Raw genomic sequence first — 12,296 nt, 5'->3', positions numbered from 1 at the left:
CGCTAGGCCGCTGTGTTTTTCGTTGTGAAAGCGAAACTACTTTGTTTGGTCTTCCAAAAGAGGACAATATCCGCTTCGTCATGCCTAGAGCTGATCTGTGCTGGTCGCTGAGGAAATACATCAACTTAGTGCTGCTCAGCTCACGCTGGCCCGCCGCCTCAGCTCACGCTGGCCCGCCGCCGGCTGTTCTGACTTACAGCCTGTAAGTACGTTTTCATTTAAAGGATTTGCCACTGATGATTCAAACGCGAATTTTGAGCAGTGTAGAATAACGTTAGTGCTTGTTTGTCATTTCTGATCACAAATGCAGACATGGTTTTGTTTACGCGGCGCGATGCAACGCAACACGTAAAAAGACAGTATAAGTCATTATAATCCATAATTATGTCCCCACTGGATGCAACAAATGCCTCGTTTATAATGGGTTTTCATGTTTTTTGTCTTGTCGCTCCGGGAGACGGCATCAACAGTATGGTGAGGGGCGTAACATTTCCGTCTCACACTTGAGGTATTCGGCCAATCACAACACACTGGATAGCTGGCCAATCACAGCACACCTCGCTTTTTCAGACCGATGAGCTTTGTAAAAATCGACTCGTTTCAAAAAGGCGGGGCATAGAGGAGAAACAATAATGTACAGTATGTGGAAAATAATGTGTTTTTTTTTACTTTAAACCACATAAACACATTTCATTACACCAAATACACAAAATAATGTTCTTTTTAGCAGCATCATATGACCCCTTTAAAACTTAAATAATTGCAATTTAAAATAACAGTTTTCCATTTGAAAATATTTTAAAATGTAATGTATTCCTGTGATGGCAAAGCTGAATATTTAGCAGCCAATACTCCAGTCTTCAGTGTCACATGATCTAAATATGTTGATTTGGTGCGCAAGAAGCCTTTTGTATTATTGTCAATGCTGGAAACAGTTGTGATTTTTGCAGAACCTGTGTTTTTTAATCCATGTTGAATACAAAGTTCAAAAGAACAGCATTTGTTTGAAATAGAAATCTTTTATAACATTATACATGTCTTTATTGTTACATTTGATCAATTGAATGCATTCTTAATAAATATGGATGAAAAAAGTTTTACTGACCCCAACATTTTTAGCAGTAGTGTAGCTTCAAGTAGTTGATATTTCATCATAAAGTATGTGAATATGAAATGTCTGATTTTGAATTTGTTCATCTGACAGTTGGAGGGGATAAACCTGTCAGCAGCACAGACGTTGCGGGCAGCATTTATCAAAGTAAGACTTCCTGAAAGTGTCCATTCATCAGCTGGCAGATGCAGATGATACAGTATTTATTTATTTATATCTCTCTTCATCTGGCCCTTGTGATGTATTTGTTTTTAAAAAATGATTAATTTCATGCTCAACATAATATGAGGTTTACTGATGTGAGTTTAATGCTCTTCAATCAACGCCACCCTCTCAAGGCAGAGAAAGAGAACCCAGGCCTCACTCAGGATATCATCATGAAGATACTGGAGAAGAAGAACGTCGAGATCAACTTCACAGAGTCACTACTGCGCTTGGCTGCAGATGACGTGGAAGGTAAAAAAATAATATTATTTGCTTCTGGTACAGTCCCTATTTCTGAATCTTTCCTACACTCAAAATGATACAAATAATGACTGTTTTAGTATCTGAACCTAAGACGTTTTGTGATTCATATTTCACAGAGTACATGATTGAAAGACCAGAGCAGGAATTCCAGGACCTAAACGAGAAAGCACGGGCCCTCAAACATATCTTGAGTAAAATCCCAGACGAGATCAACGACAGAGTGCGCTTCCTACAGACCATAAAGTGAGGATCCTGTCCCGTGTTTTCACCTTGATGGCATAGTGGTTAAAGATCTGCCCCGGTAATCTGCATGGCACTTAACCTCCAGTCACTCCAGAGGGATTGTCCCAGTAATAAGTGTACTGTATGTCACTTAGGATAAAGCTTCTGCTAAATGAATACTTGTGTTGTACTTACTTACTACAAACTAGAGTAATGATCACGCAATAACTGCAGTCAAAATCGTTTGGAGCCTATAGATTTTTCTCCCCTTATAGTCTTGTTTAAAGTGTAGTACTTTAGTTTTAATTAAGCAATCAGCCAACAATTAATTGACTAAGTGATCTCACATAGCTGACAATACCATGGATACATAGACCTCAGGAGATGTTCAACCGTGAAAAATTTGTAGACATTTTAATGGAACTCTCCTCTCTGTTATCTTGCCACTCTCCACTGCCTGACTGCTGAGTCAGTGCTTCGCTGTTCATAAATGTATTCATCACTCCTGACCTTTCGCTGATTTCCACAGAGACATCGCCAGTGCTATAAAAGAGCTGCTGGACACAGTCAACAATGTGTTTAAGAAATATCAGTATCAGAATCGCAGGGTAAGTATTTCTTATTTCACAGATTTTCACTGTTGCACAAGCAGGTTGGGATATTTTTTTTAAATAATTTTCTGGGATTAATACAAGTTAAGGGGATAGTTCACCCAAAAATGAAAATGACCCCATTATTTACTCACCCTCAAGCCATCCTAGGTGCATATGACTTTCTTCTTTCAGACAAATACAATCAGAGCTATATTGGAGTCCTGGCTCTTACAAGCTTTATAATGGCAGTGAATGGGGATCGAGAGTTTGAAGCCCAAAAAAGTGCATCTATCATAAAAGTGCTCCACATGGCTCCAGGGGTGAATAAAGGCCTTCTGAAGCATAGCGATGCATTTTTTGTAAAAAAGCGATGCATTTGTGTAAGAATGTATGCGATGCATTTGTGTTAACATAATGTGAAGAAAATAATTTATTAAGCTTTTCTGTGTAAAGTTTCATCTAATTATACTTTGTAACAAATTTGTTGCAATGACAGCCTAATGGCTAAAACCTTTAAATGACTTAAATTTTTGTATTAAAACTTTTCTTTGAGATGTAATGTAAGTGCTTTTAGAAAATAAGCTTCACATTTCTTTTTAATCATAAAAAATTGTCCCCTTCCATTGTATTAAGTGCCTCATTATAACCTTGATCTCCTTTTTTTGTTTTGTTTTTTGCATAATCAACAGTATGTCACAAATGCTGCTAGTTAAGCTCAATTCTTTTTAATAGCCAAATATTAACATGTTTAACTTTTTTTCCCAGGCACTTGAACACCAAAAGAAGGAGTTTGTGAAGTACTCCAAAAGCTTCAGTGATACGCTGAAAACATACTTTAAAGATGGAAAGTAAGCAAGGACAGTGACGGATGTCTTTTTAAAGTGCAGTGCTTATGCTTCTAGCAGACATCTGTTTTACAGATCTTCTATGAAAGTGCATTTCTCAATGAAAAATGATCAGCCAATTGATGTCCTGAGCAGTGACTTTTCTCTTTCCCGTCCACAGGGCAATAAACGTCTTTATCAGTGCCAACAGGCTTATCCACCAAACTAACTTGATACTACAGACCTTCAAAACCGTGGCCTAGGAGACGGAGCTGTGACGTGTGCGGGAGTGTGGAGCCAGTTATGTGTAATATACAAAGATATTTGTCTTTTCAAAGTATAATTTATCAACTTTGCCTCATTTGAAGGAACTTGAAATGGGGAGTTCAATACACGTTAATTTACTCTTAGCTGAATAATTATGATTTTCACCCTTACTGACAGCTTCATTACATTTTTCTTTCACTGTTGTTCCGATCAAACGAAAGCCAAAAGACTTTGCGCCTTAAAGTGTCATTGGCTGCAGATGACGTGGAAGGTAAAAAAATAATATTATTTGCTTCTGGTACAGTCCCTATTTCTGAATCTTTCCTACACTCAAAATGATACAAATAATGACTGTTTTAGTATCTGAACCTAAGACGTTTTGTGATTCATATTTCACAGAGTACATGATTGAAAGACCAGAGCAGGAATTCCAGGACCTAAACGAGAAAGCACGGGCCCTCAAACATATCTTGAGTAAAATCCCAGACGAGATCAACGACAGAGTGCGCTTCCTACAGACCATAAAGTGAGGATCCTGTCCCGTGTTTTCACCTTGATGGCATAGTGGTTAAAGATCTGCCCCGGTAATCTGCATGGCACTTAACCTCCAGTCACTCCAGAGGGATTGTCCCAGTAATAAGTGTACTGTATGTCACTTAGGATAAAGCTTCTGCTAAATGAATACTTGTGTTGTACTTACTTACTACAAACTAGAGTAATGATCACGCAATAACTGCAGTCAAAATCGTTTGGAGCCTATAGATTTTTCTCCCCTTATAGTCTTGTTTAAAGTGTAGTACTTTAGTTTTAATTAAGCAATCAGCCAACAATTAATTGACTAAGTGATCTCACATAGCTGACAATACCATGGATACATAGACCTCAGGAGATGTTCAACCGTGAAAAATTTGTAGACATTTTAATGGAACTCTCCTCTCTGTTATCTTGCCACTCTCCACTGCCTGACTGCTGAGTCAGTGCTTCGCTGTTCATAAATGTATTCATCACTCCTGACCTTTCGCTGATTTCCACAGAGACATCGCCAGTGCTATAAAAGAGCTGCTGGACACAGTCAACAATGTGTTTAAGAAATATCAGTATCAGAATCGCAGGGTAAGTATTTCTTATTTCACAGATTTTCACTGTTGCACAAGCAGGTTGGGATATTTTTTTTAAATAATTTTCTGGGATTAATACAAGTTAAGGGGATAGTTCACCCAAAAATGAAAATGACCCCATTATTTACTCACCCTCAAGCCATCCTAGGTGCATATGACTTTCTTCTTTCAGACAAATACAATCAGAGCTATATTGGAGTCCTGGCTCTTACAAGCTTTATAATGGCAGTGAATGGGGATCGAGAGTTTGAAGCCCAAAAAAGTGCATCTATCATAAAAGTGCTCCACATGGCTCCAGGGGTGAATAAAGGCCTTCTGAAGCATAGCGATGCATTTTTTGTAAAAAAGCGATGCATTTGTGTAAGAATGTATGCGATGCATTTGTGTTAACATAATGTGAAGAAAATAATTTATTAAGCTTTTCTGTGTAAAGTTTCATCTAATTATACTTTGTAACAAATTTGTTGCAATGACAGCCTAATGGCTAAAACCTTTAAATGACTTAAATTTTTGTATTAAAACTTTTCTTTGAGATGTAATGTAAGTGCTTTTAGAAAATAAGCTTCACATTTCTTTTTAATCATAAAAAATTGTCCCCTTCCATTGTATTAAGTGCCTCATTATAACCTTGATCTCCTTTTTTTGTTTTGTTTTTTGCATAATCAACAGTATGTCACAAATGCTGCTAGTTAAGCTCAATTCTTTTTAATAGCCAAATATTAACATGTTTAACTTTTTTTCCCAGGCACTTGAACACCAAAAGAAGGAGTTTGTGAAGTACTCCAAAAGCTTCAGTGATACGCTGAAAACATACTTTAAAGATGGAAAGTAAGCAAGGACAGTGACGGATGTCTTTTTAAAGTGCAGTGCTTATGCTTCTAGCAGACATCTGTTTTACAGATCTTCTATGAAAGTGCATTTCTCAATGAAAAATGATCAGCCAATTGATGTCCTGAGCAGTGACTTTTCTCTTTCCCGTCCACAGGGCAATAAACGTCTTTATCAGTGCCAACAGGCTTATCCACCAAACTAACTTGATACTACAGACCTTCAAAACCGTGGCCTAGGAGACGGAGCTGTGACGTGTGCGGGAGTGTGGAGCCAGTTATGTGTAATATACAAAGATATTTGTCTTTTCAAAGTATAATTTATCAACTTTGCCTCATTTGAAGGAACTTGAAATGGGGAGTTCAATACACGTTAATTTACTCTTAGCTGAATAATTATGATTTTCACCCTTACTGACAGCTTCATTACATTTTTCTTTCACTGTTGTTCCGATCAAACGAAAGCCAAAAGACTTTGCGCCTTAAAGTGTCATGCAACATTCCATATTCAAAGTGTAAATATTGGTATTCTGTCTTTGTCATTGAGACATAAAGAATAAGAATAAATGATGTATTTAACAGATATTTGGTTATAAATGTTCAATAAATAGTTTCCAATGTTTAATATTCTCTGTCTCGGGAGGTTTTTAACTTATTCAATTAATATATCCCCACAGATGCACTAAGGAAGTTAAAAACAGCTTTTATGAAGTCTGCTCTGCTCTGTAATGTACATTAAGAAGCACAGTTAATGGAAGAGCTCTTCGACTTTCTATGAGTTTAAGTGGATATTTAATGGTCTCAGAGTAGATGCAGAAGAGGGTGTCCTGGGCTGAAAGATGCTGAGTATAGTCTAATTGTGTCACCCAACCTCATAATGTTATTAGTTTTGAAACTGAAAACCAAAACACGCATATTTGCTGTAATGTACAAACATACACTACTGGTCAAAAATGTGTGGCTTGTAAGATTTTTTCTTATTCTTACTTTTGAAAGCCTCTTATGCGCACCATTTATTTAATAAAAAAAAAGTAATATCATGAAATATTACTATTTAAAAGAAGTTTTCCATTTCTTTATATTTTTTTAATTATTCTTGTTATTTGCAAATAGCTTGTTTTTAGCAGCCATTACTCCAATCCTAAGTATCGCAAGATCCTTCTGATATAATTTTCTTATCATCAATGTTGAAAACAGGTGTGCTGCTTAATATTTGTGCAGAAACTGTGATGTTTATTTTTTTTTTCAGGTTTTCTTTTGAGTCCTGAAAAAAGAATGGAATTGATTCAGAAGTTAAAAGCCCAGCATTTATTTAAATGTACATTTTTGTAACATTATAAATGTCCTTAACTTGATCAAAACTGGCAGTTATTTGCCATTGCTAAATAAAAAAATTCATTTCTTAAAAAAAAATAAATAAATCTTGCAGACCCCATAATTTTGAATGAACAGTTGTTTAAAAGTGTATAGTCTTAAAGGGATATTTTACTCTAAAATTAAAGTTTTGTCATTATTTCCTTATCCTCATGTTGTTCCAAACCTGTATGACTACTGTAGAAAACAAAAAATAAATAAATTTTGAAAAATGATCAACTGTTTCTGTCCATATACAATGAGTGATCTGAAACATTAGACCCAATTGACCCCATTTCATCCTATTTATTTGTTTCTTTTTATTTATTTTTAAATATCTTCTATTGTGTTCCACAGAGGAAATATTGGTAAGGATCAATATGATGATTGGTATGGATCAAAGTGTGAGTAAATGATGAATTTTAATTTTTCAACCATTTTCTTTCCCACAGCATTTGCTATTATTTATCCTGACATTTACCTTACGCTCATATAAGCCAATATAGGCCTTCTGCTGCAGCTTTGTGTGTGGTAAAATCTCTGAGAGAAAAGTGACTGCCAAGGCAAGGCGACAGATGATACTGGTGAGCAAACCATTTATTACTGACTCTAAATAGAACGCCCAAGGCCAGCACAGACAAGTTGCTGCTTCTGCTTTAATATCTAATGATGCCCTTTTAGGCTCACCGATTTGTCTTGTGAAAACTATTTAGTCTAAAGCTATTTGTTGAAACAGTTTAGAAGTTTGCAGCTGCAGCAGATTGATCAATTATAGAGGCCTATTGATTGGAAATGTCAGCAGGCATGACTGCGAGTCAATTGTATTCATAATTTTTTTCCCCCCACCTGTCGATATGAGACAGAGGGCCGCCGCTTCTTGGTGAGGTGTTTGGCGGGGCTCTGTCTGCGAGTCTGATAAAGCAACAGTGGTTATGTGTGTAATCTGACCTTTGGCATTGGCAGAACCTGCTGAAAAGCCTCTTTATGAAGAGAGAGGCCACCGGTTGGACATTTCGCAGGGGCTTTTGACATTGCAGGCGCTGCTGACGCGGTCTCCTCTACTGCCGGGTTTAATAGCGCTCATCATAATAAGTGCTTGTTACAGAATAAAAACAACCTAGAGAGTTGATGGCTCTGAAGTACAAATTCCATTTCATTTTCCAAAGTGGGCTTTGCATTTGGAATTTTACATTTAAAACAGATGCTCAAAGTCATTCCAGTCAAAATCTCCAATTTAATTTATACACCATGTTTGATATTCATGCGATGCTCTCCAGTCTTCTGGATTCAGAAAAAAAGTGCTGCCATTAATGCAGAATGCACACGAGCCGCTGCAGAATTAGCATTTAAAATGGTCCGAGTTGAGTTTAATGAGCCTCTACCAGGGACAGCTTTGTTTTTGTCTGCATTCTTGCAATATCAGAGCAAGTTTACACATTTGGACACCAGTCTGTCCAGTCACAAACAGGAGTTAGAACTGTCAATGCCGATTTCTTTCTAGCTTAACCCTCCTGTTGTGTTTATAACATGGGTGCCCCGTTTGTGTTGGACATCAGTTTAACCCCCATTGGTTTCAATGCAATTTGCCAAAAATCAACACTACCGAAAACACTTCATGAGACTAAAAACATGAGAAATTTCTAACATATCAGAAATGATGAACTCTTTGTTTAGGGGTCAATTTGTCCCACATATTTCTGTTTAAAATTGGCTTTTGTTGATGTTTTTTTTTTTTGTCATGGCTAGGCCTACTTTGTAGTGAGAGTTCATTCACTTAGACGCAAATGACTACAAATAACTAATAACCAACATTATTTTTACTTAGTATAAATAATATTTTTTATTTTATTTAAAATTAATATTTATAGCCTCTGCATTTTTTGTTTTGTCTGGTTTTGAGGGTAATTTTTTTTCACACTTCTTTTCAGTGCTGCAACTTAAACACCAAAAAATAATAACAACCAAAAACATCCTTTCAATCCTTCGACCCCAACACTGTAGTCGCCAAAATTTGTACACCCTTTCCAAAACACATCTGTGTCGAAGATTTGCAGGCCCTTCATGACTCTGAGGGAAAAGTCAACAAGAATAAATAGTTTAACCAGTGTTTCAAGCAGGTTGAAATCAAATTGACCACACCACAATAGGAAAGTTATCAGTCAGAATAAGTTTCACAGTTTTCCTTTCTCTGCTAAACATGCTGACTTTCTCTTCCATTAGAATATAGCGCCTATCCGAAGTACAATCACAAGCGTGCGCGAGCACTGAGGCTTTCAATCACTTTAGAGGCACGCTTCATGTCAGTTATCTCTGTTCCATCACACCTTGATTTTGGGAGGAAATACTCCCGACTCTCTTGCCAGGATGTATAAAGAGCCATCAGAGAATCCCTGCTGGTGTTACTGATGGAGAGAGCACTTCTGCAGAGACGCGGGACCTCCTCACACCATTAGTTATCATAGCAACACGCTTGATTGATAGATTGCTGAGCGTTTGTTTATTTTCGCCAGTCAGGACTAGCGCCGTTGCACAAAAAAGGTCTGCAGACGGTGTCAGCAGGTGTCCTACTGTAACCCAGGTCATTAAAATGCAGAAATCTTTCAATCCCCAGGTATTTGTGTACTCTTCCATGAAATTAAAATTATTGTTGAACCATGGATCAACTTGGGGCGAGGTAATTGAATACACAAGCGTAAGCACATTCAGAGTATAGTAGTGCGTCTCCTGCTTCCTGTCTCAGCACACAGCATACATAGCATGTTGTTTAATTTTAATACAGACCTCCGTCTTTTCAGTCATTGTGCGATTCAAAACTCAAGATGAGTTTTGAGGAAAAAGTTATGTTTTTATGACATGTATGGATCTCCTTGTACGTCTACTTTGCTCACAAGGTCAGCCAACAGAACACTCTCGTGCAAGTTCGTAACCATTTTTAGGCGAATTGGTGGCCAATTCGTAAGAATTCGCACAATTTCACCCGTAAGTAGGCTATGTTAAAGTAACCCTATTATGGATTTTTTTTAAATGACCTTTCATGCAGTGTGTAACACAGCTCTAAGTGAATGAAAATATCCTGCAAAGTTTTAAATCTGAAAGTGCTCCGTGTATAAAGTTATTGTCTATCGAAAGAAAGAGTCGACTCTGAATCATTGAAACGAGTCGTTTTTAAAACGAATCCCAAGCCGTTTTATGTTGACGTCAACATGAAACATTAGCATATTGCCCGCCCACTTGTTGGTCTTTTCGCGTTGGTGTGAATGAAAATGCAAATTCGTTCTTTGCCACTAGGTGCAGATTTTGGAGGGGTAAAAATGTTTTAAAGAACTTGGGTGGCCAAGCGGTTGATGGTAGCCATTGACTTACATTAGTATTTTTTCCTCCATACTATGAAAGTACCATTAACCGCTTACCCACGTTTTTAAAAACATCTTTCGGTCTCAGCATAGAAAGAAACCCATAAGGGTTTGGAATGACACAAGGGTGAGTGATTGAGGACTGAATTTAAATTTTTTTGGTGAACTATCCCTTTCTTTTTAATAGTAGGCCCCGTTTTTGTACAAATCACATTTTACAAATTCATACAAAATCACCACCTCCTAAAATAGTTGTTTTCTCACGATGAGACAAAACAAAACATTGTCATTTACTGCTACAAAACTGTTACAGACTTAATTTATGACATTATTTCTTCTGTGGGACACACAAAAAATAAATTTTGTTCTTGTCAGTACTAAGAAAGTCAATGGGGTCCAAAACAACACTGGGGCCCTTTGACTTACATTGTATATTCTAAAAAACAAAACAAACAAACAAAAAAAACACTGAGTCTTTTTTTTTAATTGGACATAATGTTCATTTATGGGTGAACTATTCCTTTAACATAGACTGCAAAGGATTAAATATTTAAAATGCTGACCAAGTTGATGAATTATTAATGCTTCATTCCATATGCATGGACAAATTTGCGTCTAAATGTTCATATGTATGTAAGAAGGTAATTTGTTGGTGTAACCACATAGAGAAGTAGAATTGCTATAGGCATTCCCACAATCTTCCCATATCAGCCACTGGATGCCAGTATAGTACTGACTTGGTATCCTGACTGCACCCTAATAGCAGGGTTTCCATTCGTACATTTTCTTAAACAGTGGGTATTTATTACCATAATGTGACCCATTAAAAATCATTTAACTTTTAAAAGATGCATGCTGCTGGTGTATGACAAACAACACAGGTCACCACTTTAAAAGAGTGATAGGCAGTCATATCACTAAGCTTGAGATGTTTGTTGGGAGTGAAGTATCAACTGCTGCTATCCCTCTAGCAGCTTGTCAGTTTTTCCAAGCACTTTGGAGGCAATCCTCATCTCCGTTCTCACTTGTCACCGGCACGTTGTACCTCTCACAAGCCGAAGGGTGAAAATTCACTCACACAAGGTAATTGTGTCAAAATACATGTTTGAGCAGCAACAGAACAGATCATTTTCCTGTATTGCCTTTCTTACACCTCCACAATTTGTCTCTGAACTTCACCTTCGTAACACCCACAACGTTTTGCCTCAAAATGTCAGTGTACATGTGTGAGCCTGTGACGAACCGGAACAGTAAAGGAGGAGAGAAGGAAATGAATGAATTTGCATTGAAAACAATTTCAGTTCACTAAGGATCCTTTGTCAAATTTAGCAAAGAGGCTTTTTCCATTCCAGCCGACTTGCTCTGTGAGGAGACAGCTGTTTTTAATGCAGGGGCAGCGTGGGTCACAACACTGATATTTCAGTAGGTCAGCTGACTGATAACACTTTCCAGCAAAGGCTTGCCCACTGGGGTTGTTTCCATTACTGTGTTTAAAGCACAATAGAGTAAATCCAGTCTCCCGACTTTTCCTTAAAAGGTTTATCTTAATAATGTGTTTCAGGAGAGGTCAAAGGTCAGCCTGGCTCCTGGCAATCTCAAACGTTCGCTTACAAATCACTGCAGAGTTTCAACCTATACTTTATGGACACCAGCTGATAAAGGATTTGCTTTTAAAAACATCTTGTTTATGCACCATCCCAAGATACTTATATAATTTGAATTCTTAAAGTCATGCAGATTAAAAGTATGCAGTTGCTCCAAAAACATTTGGACACTTAAAGGAATAGTTCACCGAAATATGAAAATTCTGTCATCTACTATGGAAGTCAATAGGGACCATCAACTGTTTTTTTTTTTTTACCAACATTCTTCAAAATATCTTCTTTTATGTTCAACAGCAGAACTCCTCCAGGTTTAGAACAACTGGAGGATGAATAAATTAACAATTAACAACATTAACAAATGTTTTTGTGCCTTTTAAATTTATTTATTAAATATGGTTGTCAGATGTTAGTGGAATATGTTATTGTAATGAACAGCTTTATACATCCACTAACAATCACCTTCAGAACCAGTTAGTAAAATTTAAAGTCATTGCAAAAATACAGTACCTCACTAAAGTGAAGCTATCTCTGAGAAAAGCATCATTTTTTTGGAAAT

General features: G+C 37.0%; 2 protein-coding genes across 2 annotated transcripts in view; both read left to right on the top strand.

Moving 5' to 3' along the window:
- The window catches only part of LOC107684411 (programmed cell death protein 10-B-like), a 7,652-nt gene extending 3,924 nt beyond the window's left edge, over nt 1-3,728 (top strand). The window contains exons 3-8 of the mRNA XM_016480671.1: nt 1,205-1,258; nt 1,450-1,567; nt 1,696-1,822; nt 2,331-2,409; nt 3,160-3,242; nt 3,400-3,728. Coding sequence (XP_016336157.1) covers nt 1,205-1,258; nt 1,450-1,567; nt 1,696-1,822; nt 2,331-2,409; nt 3,160-3,242; nt 3,400-3,481 — 543 coding nt within the window. The 3' untranslated portion in view covers nt 3,482-3,728. The remainder of the gene's footprint in view (nt 1-1,204; nt 1,259-1,449; nt 1,568-1,695; nt 1,823-2,330; nt 2,410-3,159; nt 3,243-3,399) is intronic.
- Nucleotides 3,729-3,740: 12 nt separating this feature from the next.
- Nucleotides 3,741-6,055, top strand: LOC107684412 (programmed cell death protein 10-B-like). The gene is made up of 5 exons (XM_016480672.1): nt 3,741-3,756; nt 3,885-4,011; nt 4,520-4,598; nt 5,349-5,431; nt 5,589-6,055. The coding sequence occupies exons 2-5, from the start codon at nt 3,890-3,892 to the stop codon at nt 5,668-5,670; spliced, it is 366 nt and encodes a 121-aa protein (XP_016336158.1). The 5' UTR covers nt 3,741-3,756; nt 3,885-3,889; the 3' UTR covers nt 5,671-6,055.
- The last annotated feature ends 6,241 nt before the right edge of the window (nt 6,056-12,296 follow it).

Source organism: Sinocyclocheilus anshuiensis, unplaced genomic scaffold, assembly GCF_001515605.1.
Source record: "Sinocyclocheilus anshuiensis isolate Anshui unplaced genomic scaffold, SAMN03320099.WGS_v1.1 scaffold301, whole genome shotgun sequence".
In the NCBI taxonomy this organism is placed as follows: Eukaryota; Metazoa; Chordata; class Actinopteri; order Cypriniformes; family Cyprinidae; genus Sinocyclocheilus; species Sinocyclocheilus anshuiensis.
The sequence above is the reverse complement of the archived record's forward strand: the minus strand, read 5'-3'. Positions and strand labels throughout refer to the sequence as shown.

Coding starts and splice junctions, on each gene's coding strand:
- LOC107684412 (XM_016480672.1), top strand. CDS start 3,890: ATGATTGAAAGACCAGAGCAGGAATTCCAGGACCTAAACGAGAAAGCA. Junction 4,012..4,519: donor CGCTTCCTACAGACCATAAA/GTGAGGATCCTG, acceptor TGATTTCCACAG/AGACATCGCCAGTGCTATAA. Junction 4,599..5,348: donor ATCAGTATCAGAATCGCAGG/GTAAGTATTTCT, acceptor TTTTTTTCCCAG/GCACTTGAACACCAAAAGAA.